The sequence below is a fragment of the Myotis myotis genome, unplaced genomic scaffold, assembly GCF_014108235.1.
Source record: "Myotis myotis isolate mMyoMyo1 unplaced genomic scaffold, mMyoMyo1.p scaffold_m19_p_11, whole genome shotgun sequence".
Lineage (NCBI taxonomy): Eukaryota > Metazoa > Chordata > Mammalia > Chiroptera > Vespertilionidae > Myotis > Myotis myotis.
In genome coordinates, this window is record NW_023416315.1 from 1,423,522 (window position 1) to 1,436,608 (window position 13,087).

The window sequence follows — 13,087 nt, forward strand, 5'->3', positions numbered from 1 at the left end:
CCGTGTGACTGGCGCCAGCCGCCCCTGTGGGACAGTCGTGAGCGTGTGTGGGTTGGCAGCTTGTTTTTGAAAAATGAAGAAGATCCAACATGAGACGAGGCACGGAAGTCTGTGCCCCCGACGGCTGTCAGGCCGTGGGGAACCCCGGGAGGTCCCCAGGACGCGCCCCGAAGGCCGCACAGGGCGGGCTGCCTCTTTGAGGAGACAGCGTCCCTCACGGTGACAGGACAGACCCAGGAGAGTCGTCTCCTCCTCGTTGGCAAACGAAAGGGCAGAGAGCGCTGTGACCTCAGGCGCCTGACACAGCCCCGGCCCGGCCCCCGGGCCGCCCCACCCGCCCCTCGAGGCCAGCGTCACTGTGGGCCAGGAAGGCGCCCGACTCACTGAGAGCAGTGTGGCTGGTGGCGGGAGGGTCGGTGCTGCCGGGGGACCCATGACCAGGATGGAAATGGATGGGGGGGGGGGTAATGGCAGAATTGTCCAAAGAACATGCGTGTTTCCTGCTGAAATCGGGGTGACGGCGCTGGGCTTCGAGGTCCCGGCCGGCAGGAACCGTAGACTGAGAAGGTGTCACCATCGCACGGTCATGGGTTCGAATCTCAGCTCTGTGGTCTCCGAGGCGTGTGCCCGCGCTGGCCCCTTCTCTCTCAGCCTCGGGTTCTCATCTGTGAAATGGGAATAATGATATGGACTGCTCACGAGAGCCATACTGCCTGAGGGTAAACACCCACTTAGCACGTGGGCACCCGTCCCGGCCCACGCTGGAGACCGGGCCTGACCCTCAGACACCCGGAGGCGGTTTCACTGGAGCCACGGAACCCCAGCACCTTTTCCGTCTCCACGTGTGTCTGCATGTGTGACGTCCCCAAGAAACGCTGTGAAATGTTACTGGGCAGACAGTTACCTAGACAGTGTGTGTGTGGGGGAAGTATTCGCATGCATGTGCATGTGTATATGTATGTGTATATGCATGTAAATGTCTACATATGCATGTGTAAATATGTATGTGTATATATGCATGTGTGTATGCGTGTGTGCATTATGTCATTTTTGTCTTTTTTGCTGAGGAATAACTGACACAGCATTCCATTAGCTCCAGGTGTGCGCTGTGATGACCTGGTAGCTATGTTTTTATTCGGTGTAAAATGACCGCACGATTGACTGACATCTGTCGCCACACAAAGCTACAGAGACCGTGTGTCCTGGGAGGCGCTGTGGCGGCCACCGTCCCGCCTGCCCGTGGTGCCCGGGTGGCTGTGGACTGTCGTCCTGCCGGCCCTGCGTTTGCTTTGGGGGAAGAGGCGGGAGCTGCAGGAGGCTCCCCGGAGCCGAGCTTTCCCAGGGGCTGAGCTGCGAGCTCTGTGACCTGTGAGTGGCCGCAGGGCGGGGGCCATGGGCGCGTGGGTTGGCGGCTTGGAAAGGCACGCGCCGTGGGCTTCGTGGGCCTCCCGTGCTTTTGAGTCCGCTAAGCCGGACTCCTCACTTCAGGCCACGGAAGAGCCGGGATTTCAGGCAAACGCTGGGGCGGGTGCTCATCCTGGAGACAGGAGGGGGCGGGGCGTGGGAGGGTCCGAGGCCGCAGCCCCTGCAGACTGGCCCTCTCCCCACTGCCCTGCCCAGGGCTCCCTGTGCGCCACCCAGGGACAGCCAGCTCCCGCCCCTCCCCTCTGGGTGTGGGAGGAGGAAACACAGGCAAGGTCAGGAGGGTGTTTCCAAAGCCTCATTGGACGGTGAGGCTCCTGGACGGTGGCCTCGGCTGCAGGCTCACGTGGGGCTGGTGCAGGCGCTTGTTCCCGCTGCCTCCGAGGCGGCTCGGCCTCAGGCCCCAGGTCTGTGGTCTGGGCTTCCAGGGAGGACAGCACAGATGCTCCTGGGCCCCGGGGCCCTCCCCACCCTCCCCTCTGGCCAGGGAGGCAGGGACGTGTTGTGAGTGCGCTTCTGTGGCCCAGTCCCTCCCTGATGGGAGCCCCTCCCAGCGGGCCTGAGCCTGTCCTCTCCCTGACACGGCTGCTTCCGGGGGGCAGGAGGGGGGCCGTGAGTGGGGAAGTGACAGGCATTGTCTGGCCCTGATACATGAGAAGAAGTTGTGAGAAATTTGTGAGAAATGGGTCACTCAGGAGGGAGAAGCCCAGGCCAGCGCTGCAACAGGGTGTGTCCAGGATCTGCTGCCCGGAGACCTGCCCCCACCGGCCGCCCACTGGGGGTTGAGCCGCAACCAGACCTGTGCCCTGACCAAGAATCGAACCCTGACCTCCTGGCTCATCGGTCGACCCTCAACCACTCCGGCTGGGCCTGGGGGACCTGCTGGGGTGACCCTGGGCTCGGCGCCCTGCTGGCCTCTGGAGCTGGGCATCTGCGTTTGGCTGCTCTGTCTCCTGGGTCCAGGGGCCTTTTCCCTCTGTGGCCCCACCAGCCGAGCCCTGGGCCACACGCAGCCTTGGACACTCGTGTCGCCCCTGTGACTCTGTCGGGGGCCGTCACACATAGGGGAGCCTCCTCCCCATCCAGAGAAACCACGGCCACTCCTGTCTTCATGACCAGGACGGACATCTCCGGACTGGAGATCTGTGTTCCACATGCCCCATAAACACATGCCTGGCCTCTGCCTGCAGGGCGGTCACCCTCGCTACAGAGGGCGGCGTCCCCTGAGCCCCCGCCCCCTTGTCCAGGTCACTGCCGAAAACAGGCCACACAGCTCAGACCCACACATCGGACTAGAGAGACAGAGGAGGCCCCAGAAAACAGTGACCTGATTGAGGTTCAGGAACAGACCCGGCCGGCCGGCAGGGCTCAGGGGTGAGCGTCGACCTATGAGCCAGAGGTCACGGTTCGATTCCCGGGCAGGGCACAGGCCCGGGTTGTGGGCTCCATCCCCAGTGTGGGGCGTGCAGGAGGCAACCGATCCAGGATTCTCTCTCATCATGGATGTTTCTCTCTCTCTATCCCTCTCTCTTCCTCTCTGACATCAGTAAAAATACATTTAAAAACAAGTGAACAACATGTCACGTGTGCTCTTTGCTGTGGAGGTGACGTTGTGGATGGGAGCTGTTTGCTCTCCCTCTCCCTCTCCCTTCCTCTCTGACATCAATAAAAATAAATAAAATGAAACAGACCCAGGTTGCTGGGCGGAGAGAGGCCTCTTCTGAAGGTGCCCAGCTGAGCAACGGGGAGCAGACCATGGAGGCCCCTTCGGGGTGGTCATTCGCGAGGGCCCCCGAGCCCTCCAGGTGCCGGCCGGGGCCCGGGTGCGAGCACAGCACAGCCCGCCCCCTGTCCACGTCGGGGTGGCTGCCCAGGCGGCTGTCGCCACCCACGGGCAGCCCATCCCGGCTGCTTTCTCTTTTTAAACCATCTGGGGAGCCGGCGTCTGTCAGCAGAACAGGAAGCCGGCCTCCCCGGCTTGTCTTGCTGCCTCGGCGGCTAGAGCGCGGCGAGGGCGGAGGCAGGGCCCGGAGCAGCGGGGACAGAGATGAAGCGCCCGCGTGGCCCATCTGCCAGGCGGGAGGTGCATTCATTATTGATGGACGGGGCGTGCGCGGCTCCGCTACGCAGCCCGCCTGGGTAAATGAGACATTCTTCAGCAAATTGCTTCGTTTTTCTGATTGCTGATTGTGCGCGTGTCACCAGGCTGACTCAAGGTTCATCGATGCATGCTCAGTAAATTAGAAGGAACATAGCTGTGGATCAGCCGGGAGAATGAATGCGGGCCCTACAATGACCCGGGGCCATTTAATTTTCTGCTTAATTTTGTTGCAGTCAGTTTGCATTTTGGGTTATTATGCAGCAGGAAATTAACAATAAATAACAAATTTGGTCCTCCTGCGCCGGTAATGATATTTTTATAAATCTTTGTAATGCCGCCTTTTCAGGGTCCCGGTCTGTGCCCGTCCGAGGCGCCCGGCGAGTGTGCGGGAGGAAGGCGCTTTATTCGAGCAGATCGCCCCGTTCACGGCCCGCTCTTTAGCGCGCGCTCACATCTAGCCGGCCCTGCCTGACACTAACCCCTTCCTCTCTTCTCAGGGAGCCCGAGGACCATGGACGGCGACGAGGGCCAAGACCTGTCCCAAGTTTCAGGTGAGACCCTCGGAGACCCTGTGGGGTTCCGGTTATGTTCCCGGGGCGGGTGGCGGGCAGGGGCCATGCGGGGCTGCTGGGCAGAAGGGAACACCGTGATGGAGTTGGTGTCAGTGTTTAATGTCAACCCTTAGGGGCCGTCCCAGCCGGAGACGCTGGGCCGAGACTCTCCAAGTTACGATTAGCTCTGCTCTGAAGCCTGAGGCCAGCTGGGAAGGACGTACTACACATGGGTCCCTTGGGGGGGGGCAGGGGGGGTGACTGGTTGATCTTCTCTGGACCCGAACACCCGCCAAGGCCCTTGTTTAAAAGTGAGAAAAAGGGACGGACAGGAGTGGGGGGGGGGGGGTGAAGAGAGAGAGAGAGAGAGGGGAAGGAAGAAGAGGGGAAAGTAGCTTGGAAAGTTTGGGGGCACAATTTAGAATCTCTGCTAAGCCTGGAAGCAGCATTGCTTGCCTTCCCCATATGTTTATTTTTTTTCTTTTGTTAATTCGCCTGAGGATATTTTTCCATTGGTTCTTAGGGAAAGTGGAAGGACAGGGAGAGGGAGAGGGAGAGGGAGAGAAACATCAGTGTGAGAGACATTAATTGGCTGCCTTCCGCAGCCCCGACCAGGGTTGGGGATGGAGCCTGCAACCAACGTACGTGCCCCTGATGGGAATCGAACCCCACACCCTTTAGTCCATGGGCCGATGCTCTACCCACTGAGCCACACCAGCTGGGGCCCCTTATGTGTATTTCAAGCCGTGTTGGACGCGGCCCTTCTCGTCACAGGGACAGGAAGTGGAGCAGTGAGCAGTCGGAGGAAGCCGAGGGTGGGTCACAGGCCGTCCTAGCGGTGGCACCGGCAGCCCCGCTCCCGGGTGTGGGGTGAGGAGCTCCCTGTCGGTGCTGCGCGTGTGGGGGCAGCAAATGGGCCTCTGGGGGTTCTGCCTGTTATATCTACAGCCTCGGCTCAGGTCCGCCCAGGCCGCCGACCTGCCCACTGGTTCCCCAGGTGTCACTGCATCTGCCTCTTGGTCTGATCCGTCCTGTGATGGAGACCTGGACCTGGGGGAGGCCCTGCCCATGGCTGCTCTGAGCTGTGCCCACCTGGAGACGGACCCGCTGCGGGCACAGACGGCCCCTCCTCCGTGCGGCTGCGCCTGGGGGGCAGGTGTGGACTCACTCTCAGGGTGCAGCGACCAAGCCGAGAGCCAGCTTTTCATCGCTGGCTCTAGGCCCTGGGAGTGCCGCTGGGGGCGTGAGAATGGGTCGGCGAGTGTGGCCTCCTCTCCGTAACTCAGGGGTTTCCCCAGACACGCCGTCCGGGTGCACAGAGAGGGGGAGCAGGCGGCGCTGGCACTGGTGCTAACGTCTGAGAACCATGGACGTCCGAGTCCTCTTCATGCAGCTCTGGGCAGTGAGGGGATCGGGATTCACTGTGGGGGGGCGTCAGGGCCATGCGGACGTGAGAGTGCAACCTGTGCCCTCATCCCTTCACATGAAGGAGACCCACACCCACTCGCATTCACACACACACTCACACTCACATTCACACACTCACACACTCACACACACTCACACACTCACATTCACACACTCACACCCACTCGCATTCACACACACACATTCACACACTCACACCCACTCGCATTCACACACTCACATTCACACACTCACACCCACTCGCATTCACACACTCACATTCACACACACTCGCATTCACACACACACATTCACACACTCACACCCACTCGCATTCACACACTCACATTCACACACACTCACATTCACACACACACACACACTCACACTCACATTCACATACTCACACACACTCACACACTCGCATTCACACACTCACACCCACTCGCATTCACACACACTCACATTCACACACACACATTCACACACTCACACACACTCACACACACTCACACACTTGCATTTACACACACACACACTGACATTCACACACACACATCACACACACACACTCACATTCACACTCTCACATTCACACACACACATTCACTCACACATTCACACACACGTACACACACGTTCACACTTGCACACACACTCGCATTTACACACACTCACACTTGCATTCACACACATTCACACACTCACCACACGTACACCACACATTCACACACACATGCTCCACCTCTCACACACACATTCACACACACACGCTCACAGAATCACACAGTCACACTCACACACATTCACACACATGCTCACACTCACACGTACACACACATTCACACACACACGCTCACAGAATCACACAGTCACACTCACACACATCACACACAGTGCTCCAAACTCACAACATTCACACGCTCACACATTCACACACACGCTCACACATTCACACACACGCTCACACACTCACACTCACACACTCACTCACACATACTCTCACACACATTCACACACTCACACACACACTCACACACACGCTCACAGAATCACACACAGTCACACAAACACACCCCACACATGTACACACAGACTCACACAATTACACAGTAACATACACTCACATTGTACGCTCACATGTACACACACACACACAGGCGCAGGGCATCGGGAGCATCTGTGCTGCCTCCGGGCTGCCTCCTGGAACCCGGGGCAGAGGAAGGCTGTTGTGGAAGAGACGGGACGGCTCCTCACCGCCCCTCTCGTCATGTGAACTGATTTCCCTGAAGCACATGCTTTGTTTTGTAAAAAGATCTGTAACAACAAGAACCAAAACGATGTCCTGAAGACAGAGCTGGGCTCTGAGTCTCGCGTGGCCTGGCTCCGGGGGGTCTGGCTCTGCGGGGGTGAAGCTGCAGGAGGCACTGTGAGCCCTTCCCCGGAAGGTGCCCCCCGCACCGCCCTGTGTGTGTGTGTCTGTGTCTGAGTGCACGTGGCTGTGGGTGTGTCTGTGGGTGTATCTGTGGGTGTGCACGCGCGTCTGTGTGTATCTACGTGTGTCTCTGTGTGTGTATATCTGTGTGCGTGTCTGTGTGTCTCTGTGTGTCTGTGTGTGTGTGTGTGTGCGCACACGTGTGGATGGGGGTGAGAATGTCAACGCCACAGGAGTTACACATTCCAAAGCAGAAGGAGGCTCCTGCATGGCCTCGGCCCCCGGCCCTCACCTGGGGTGCACCGGGGACGATGCCGCTGAAGGGAGACCCCGTGGCCATGGGTCCCCTGCCCGGGCCAGGGCCGAGGGCCGAGGGCAGCCTGCGCGGCCTCGCATGTGCTCTGTGTGAGGAGCAGCCGCTCAGCTCTCTGGCCTCAGTGTGGCAGCCAGAGCAGAGCCCCTTTCTTCTCCTCTGTGGCTAGCCCTCCGCCTGAGCTCAGCCTCCAGGGGACCTGCACTCCGCTGTTGGCGGGAGGCCCTGGGGGGCGGGGGAGCCTCAGACCGGCTGCCGAGGAGGCAGCTCCGTGGAAGGACGGAGGTTTGGTCTGGAATAGAGTTTGTACAGTTGGACGAGGACGCGTGTCCTCCAAAACCTCCTCACACTGCGGGTCTGTGCGGAGCCCCAGCGCTCGGGGCGGCGACTGGAGCCTCTCCAGGGCCCGCACTGTTCAAAAGGTGTTTTTACTGGTTTCAGACAGGAAGGGAGAGGGGGAGGGAGAGGGGAGGGGGAGGGGAGGGGAGGGGAGGAGAGGGGAGGGGAGGGGAGGGGGAGGGAGAGGAACATCTGTGATGAGGGAATCACGGACCGGCTGCCTCCTGGACGCCCACACTGGGGACGGAGCCCGCACCCCGGGCCTGTGCGCTGAGGGGAATAGACCCCTGACCTCCTGGCCCACCGGTCAGCACTGAACCACCGACCACGCCGGCCGGGCAGGTGCTGGCCTGCATGCTGTCCGCAGTGCACGTGTCCGTGTGTCTTCACACAGCACGGACGGGAGACAGGGCTGGGCGCTGCACATGCCTGCTGTGCCCGTGGGTACGTAACCATGTGCCCAGTGAGCGTGTGAGGGCCACACACCTCGCTGTTCTCTCCGCTCACGGCGGCCCTGCGAGGTCAGCCAGCACCCGGGGTTCGGCCTCATTTCCCTCGTGGAAGAGCTCTAAGGAGGTGACTCCGTCGCGTCCCCTCGGTCTCGGGGGCCACAGAGAGCTCGGCCCCGACCAGCCGCCTTCCAGTCCCTGCGGGCCGAGCTGGGGTGACTCCATAGCCGCCTCTTCCCACCTGCTCGGCCTCCCTGCACGGGCCTGGGGGAGGGCCACCGCCCAGGGTGTGAAGTCCGCACCTGCAGAGGTCTGCCCATCGCGAGGCCTTCCACGAAGGGGTGCGTGTCCGGTGTGGAAACCTTCGGCGCGAGGCGTCCTGGGGCGCCGGTCTCAGCGGCCACCCCACAGACTCGGGGCTTTTAGGCAAATCAGGGGCCTCTGCAGGTGCGGCGAGGGGGCGAGGGGAGGCCGGGGACAGCGAGGAGGCTGGGGCTCCGGTCGCCCCGCGCGGGCTGAACACGCTCTCTCGTCCGCCTCCCACTGCTCCGCGGGCTCCTGTCCATCAGGCTGCCCCGGGCTCCGCGTCGCACCCCCACCGTCTGCATTAGTCCCTCCTCCCCCCACGTCGCACACAGTGAGGTGGCGGCTGGGAGGCGTCCTCAGCCAGGTACAGCCTGTCTTGTTTTCTAATAAACAGACTGGCCAAATTTTTCTTTAATTTTTTAAATCATTTTTTTATTTCTTGACAACAGTGGGTGCACACTGTTGTATGCTTTTCAGGGTGCAGCCAGTGATGAGAACAAAAACAGATCCTTGTCAGGGGACCGTCCGAAAACCTCACACCCACCTGACAGGCACCTGGCGGTTAGAATACGCGCGACCCGTTCCCTGGCTGCACTCCCACCCGTGGCTGCACCGTAACCACCCACTGCTGCGTCCAATCCCTGCACCCACCCCCCATCCTCCTCCCACCGGGCCATCCGCAAAGAGATCCATTACATTTTATTTTATTTTGAAATAACTGTTTATTTCCAAAAGTGTGTTTCTATCCCTGGAAACAAGTTTCAGCGTAGTGATTTCAAATGATAAATTGATAGAAATAAACTTCAATGAAAATTAGATGTTACGGGCTGTGACAGTGTACCTTGTTGATGTATATGTGTGTAATACCTGGACGTGTAAAGTGCTCATTAAATACCAACTTCTTGCTCACATAAACCTGAAAATGTGCCATGGTTACTTCCTGTCTGCCTGTACTGCCAAACTAGTGGTGTGCACAGCTCTTCAGTTTTCCCTGAACGCTTCTGGTTTCCTACACCACGCCTTCCGTTCCGGGATCGGGCTTCGGTGTAGTCCAGCTTTCAGCACTCGCTCTAGGGTTGCCTTTGACCTCGTTGTTTAACTCAGTGGCTTGGCTTCTGCTGCTCCTCCCATTTTTTTGTTATTTGTTTCTTTCCTTTATTGATTAAGGTATTACATCTGTGTCCTATACCCCCATCACCCCCCCCCCCCCCCGCTCATGTCCTCACCCCCTGGTGTCTGTGTCCATTGGTTAGGCATATATGCATGCAAGTCCTCTGGTTGATCTCTCCCCATAACCCCCACCCGCCCCTACCTTCCCTCTGAGGTTTGACGGTCTGACGGGTGCTTCTCTGTCTCTGGATCTGTTTTTGTTCATCAGTTTATGTTGTTCATCATATTCCACAAATGAGTGAGATCATGTGGTATTTATCTTCTCCGACTGGCTTATTTCACTTAGCATAATGCTCTCCGGGTCCATCCATGCTGTTGCAAATGGTAGGAGTTCCTTCCTTTTTACAGCAGCATAGTATTCCATTGTGTAGATGTACCACTGTTTTGTAATTTATTCATCTGCTGATGGGCACTTAGGCTGTTTCCAGATCTTAGCTATGGTGAATTGTGCTGCTATGAACATAGGGGTGCATATATCCTTTCTGATTGGTGTTTCTGGTTTCTTGGGGTATATTCCTAGAAGTGGGATCACTGGGTCAAATGGGAGTTCCATTTTTAGTCTTCTGAGGTAGCTCCATACTGTTCTCCATAGTGGCTGCACCAGTCTGCATTCCCACCAGCAGTGCACGAAGGTTCCTTGTTCTCCGCATCCTCGCCAGCACTTGTCGTTTGTTGATTTGTTGATGATAGCCATTCTGACAGGTGTGAGATGGTACTGCATGGTCGTTTTGATTTGCATCTCTCGTATAATTAGTGACTTTGAGCAAGTTTTCATATGTCCCTTGGCCTTCCTTATGTCCTCTTTCAAAAAGAGTCTATTTAGGTCCTTTGCCCATTTTTTTTATTGGGTTGTTTATCTTCCTTTTGTTAAGTTGTATGAGTTCCCTGTAAATGTTGGAGATTAAGCCCTTATCGGTGATAACATTGGCAAATATGTTCTCCCATGCAGTGGGCATTCTTGTTGTTTTGTTGATGGTTTCTTTTGCTGTGCAGAAGCTTTTTATTTTGATGGAGTCCCATTTGTTCATTTTTTCTTTAGTTTCCATTGCCCTAGGAGCTGTATCGGTGAAGAAATTGCTTCGGCATATGTCTGAGATTTTGCTGCCTGTGGATTCCTCTAGTATTTTTATGGTTTCCCGTCTTATGTTTAAGCCCTTTATCCATTTTGAGCTTATTTTTGTTGTAGGGTGTGACTTGGTGGTCTAGTTTCATTTTTTTGCATGTATTGGTCCAATTTTCCCAACACCATTTATTGAAGAGACTGTCTTGACTCCGCTGTATGCTCTTGCCTCCTCTGTCAGATAGTAACTGAGCATAGTGGTTCGGGTCGATTTCTGGGTTCTCTGTTCTGTTCCATTAAAGATCAATTATGTTTTAAAAAGCAGTCGGGGTTACCGGGACACACACCAGCAGGAGTTGGGCAGAGAGGACAGGCCCTCCTGGGGACGTCCGGTTCCCTGTGGTGCCCCCCCCCTTCCAGCCCGGGACCTGAAGGGGCCCAGGCCCCAGAGCGCCATGGAGCACCTCCAGGAGGGCCACAGGAGAAACCGGGGTGTGCCCTGTAGTGTCTCAACTCCCACCCCCCAGCCTGAGAACCACAGCTGCTCAGGACAGACGCGCGTGCACACCCCACACTCGCCCCGCATCCGGCCATCGGTCCTTCGTTAGACGGGGTCTCCACTCCCAGGTCTATTGGGCCCCCAGGAGGTCCCCGAGAAAGCAAGTGGCCTGGGTCCCTGGTCGCCAAGCCTCCCCACTGCGGCGCCCCCACTTTCCCAGAAGACGGTTTCACCCACTGAAGTTCTGTGTGAGATTATTCTCACCAAGAGATGAAATAAAAGTGAAAAGACTGCCCTGACCACCCCCTGTGGCCCCCGAAGGGTAAAGCCAGTGCGGGAGGCCTCCGCGAGCTGTCACGGGGTGCGTGTCCCCCCTCCGCACCCTCCTGCCCGGGTGCCCCCCCCTCCGCACCCTCCTGCCCAGGTGCTCCCCGACCCCGCACCCTCCTGCCCGGGTGCCCCCCCACCCTCCTGCCCAGGTGCTCCCCCCCCCACCCTCCTGCCCAGGTGCTCCCCCCCCCCCGCACCCTCCTGCCCGGGTGCTCCACCCCCCCCCCGCACCCTCCTGCCCGGGTGCCCCCCCACCCCCGCACCCTCCTGCCCGGGTGCCCCCCCACCCTCCTGCCCAGGTGCTCCCCCCCCGCACCCTCCTGCCCGGGTGCTCCGCTCCTCCGGAAATCAGTGAGACACGCGGAGCCCTCCCTGCTCTGGTCTCCCAGGGCAGCGATGACGCATTAGTGACGTCACGCGCCTCGACAAGGCCCGGGTACAGCCCAGCAGTTTCACTCCGGTCTCCGGCCTTCGTTTTCCGGGGGACGTTCCCACCGTTCAGCCAACCTTATTCCCGGCACCGGCTCCCGGTGTCCCCACAGCGCCCGTCCGGCGTGGCCTCCGGGCCCATTGCAGATCCGGGAAGGGCGTGTCCCAGGGGGCGTGTCTTAGGTGGGCGTGTCCTGGTGTCTCCGGTGGGCGTGTCCCGGTGTGGGGATGTCTCCGGTGGGCGTGTCCCTGGTGGGCGTGTCCCCGGGTGTGGGCGTGTCCCGGGTGTGGGTGTGTCCCGGTGTGGGCGTGTTTCCGGTGGGCGTGTCCCGGTGTGGGGGTGTCCTGGGTGTAGCGCCCCAGGCTCTGAAGGGTCAGGCTCCCCGCCTCCCCCCCTGCGCTCCGGGCCACCAGCAAGTCCCTCCAGCCCGTGGCGCCCGCCGCAGACAGGCCACCCCGTCGCCCCTTCCGTCGTCGCTTCTGTCCACCTCCCGGGACCCGTCTCTCCTGCTCCTCCCTGAGGGTCATCTGCATGCACGTGGGCCCCGCGGCTGTTCCTGGCCTGCGGCTGACCTCTCCCTCCGGGTTGAGGCCGGTGGAGAGGTTGCCATGGTTCCTGGGGCGGCATCTGGGGCGGGGCCTGGGCTGGACCTCCTTCTCCCCCCCGCCACCCCGTCAGATAGACACGGGGCGTGGGGAGCCCCGGCCTTGGTAACCCTGCTTTGTGGGGGTCACACTGAACTTTCATGCTTCAGAGATGAGGACCCGCAGGCAGGATCTTGGGTGAGCCCTGGGGACCCACGGGCCGGGGCGGCCTGTCCTTCGCTCCCCAGGCTGCCCCCCGCCCCAGGTGAGCCAGGCCAGGCAGCTGCCCAGACATCCCGACAAGAATGCGGACGCACCACACGCGTGCCTCTCAGCGGGGCCCAGCCTGCGACCTTGACCACGAGGCTCAGGGAGGGTGTGGCGGCGGGAGAGGCCACCCCACAGGGCACCCTAAAGGACACCCTGCAGAACAGCCGGCAGAGGGTGTGGAGCGGGACACGGCTGCCTGGCGGGGCCTGGACTCCTGGTGCTTGGACTCTGGCGAGGTCAGGGTCGTGTGAATGGGTGCCCGCCAAGTGTGTGAGATAAAAAATAAATAGAGCCGTGGCCGGTGTGGCTCAGTGGATAGAGCGTCGGCCTGCGGACCAAGGGTCCCGGGTTTGATTCCAGTCAAGGGCATGTACCTCGGCCCTGGTTGGGGTGCAAGCAGGAGGCAACCAATTGATGTGTT

The 13,087-nt window shown here is 59.4% G+C and overlaps 1 protein-coding gene across 9 annotated transcripts in view; it reads left to right on the forward strand.

Moving 5' to 3' along the window:
• Positions 1 to 13,087, forward strand: part of IKZF1 (IKAROS family zinc finger 1) — a 74,921-nt gene that overhangs the window by 8,450 nt on the left and 53,384 nt on the right. For all 9 annotated transcript variants that reach the window (XM_036327216.1, XM_036327215.1, XM_036327211.1 and 6 more), the window contains exon 2: positions 4,021 to 4,074. In XM_036327216.1, the coding sequence (XP_036183109.1) occupies positions 4,035 to 4,074 (40 nt within the window). In that variant the 5' untranslated portion in view covers positions 4,021 to 4,034. The remainder of the gene's footprint in view (positions 1 to 4,020; positions 4,075 to 13,087) is intronic.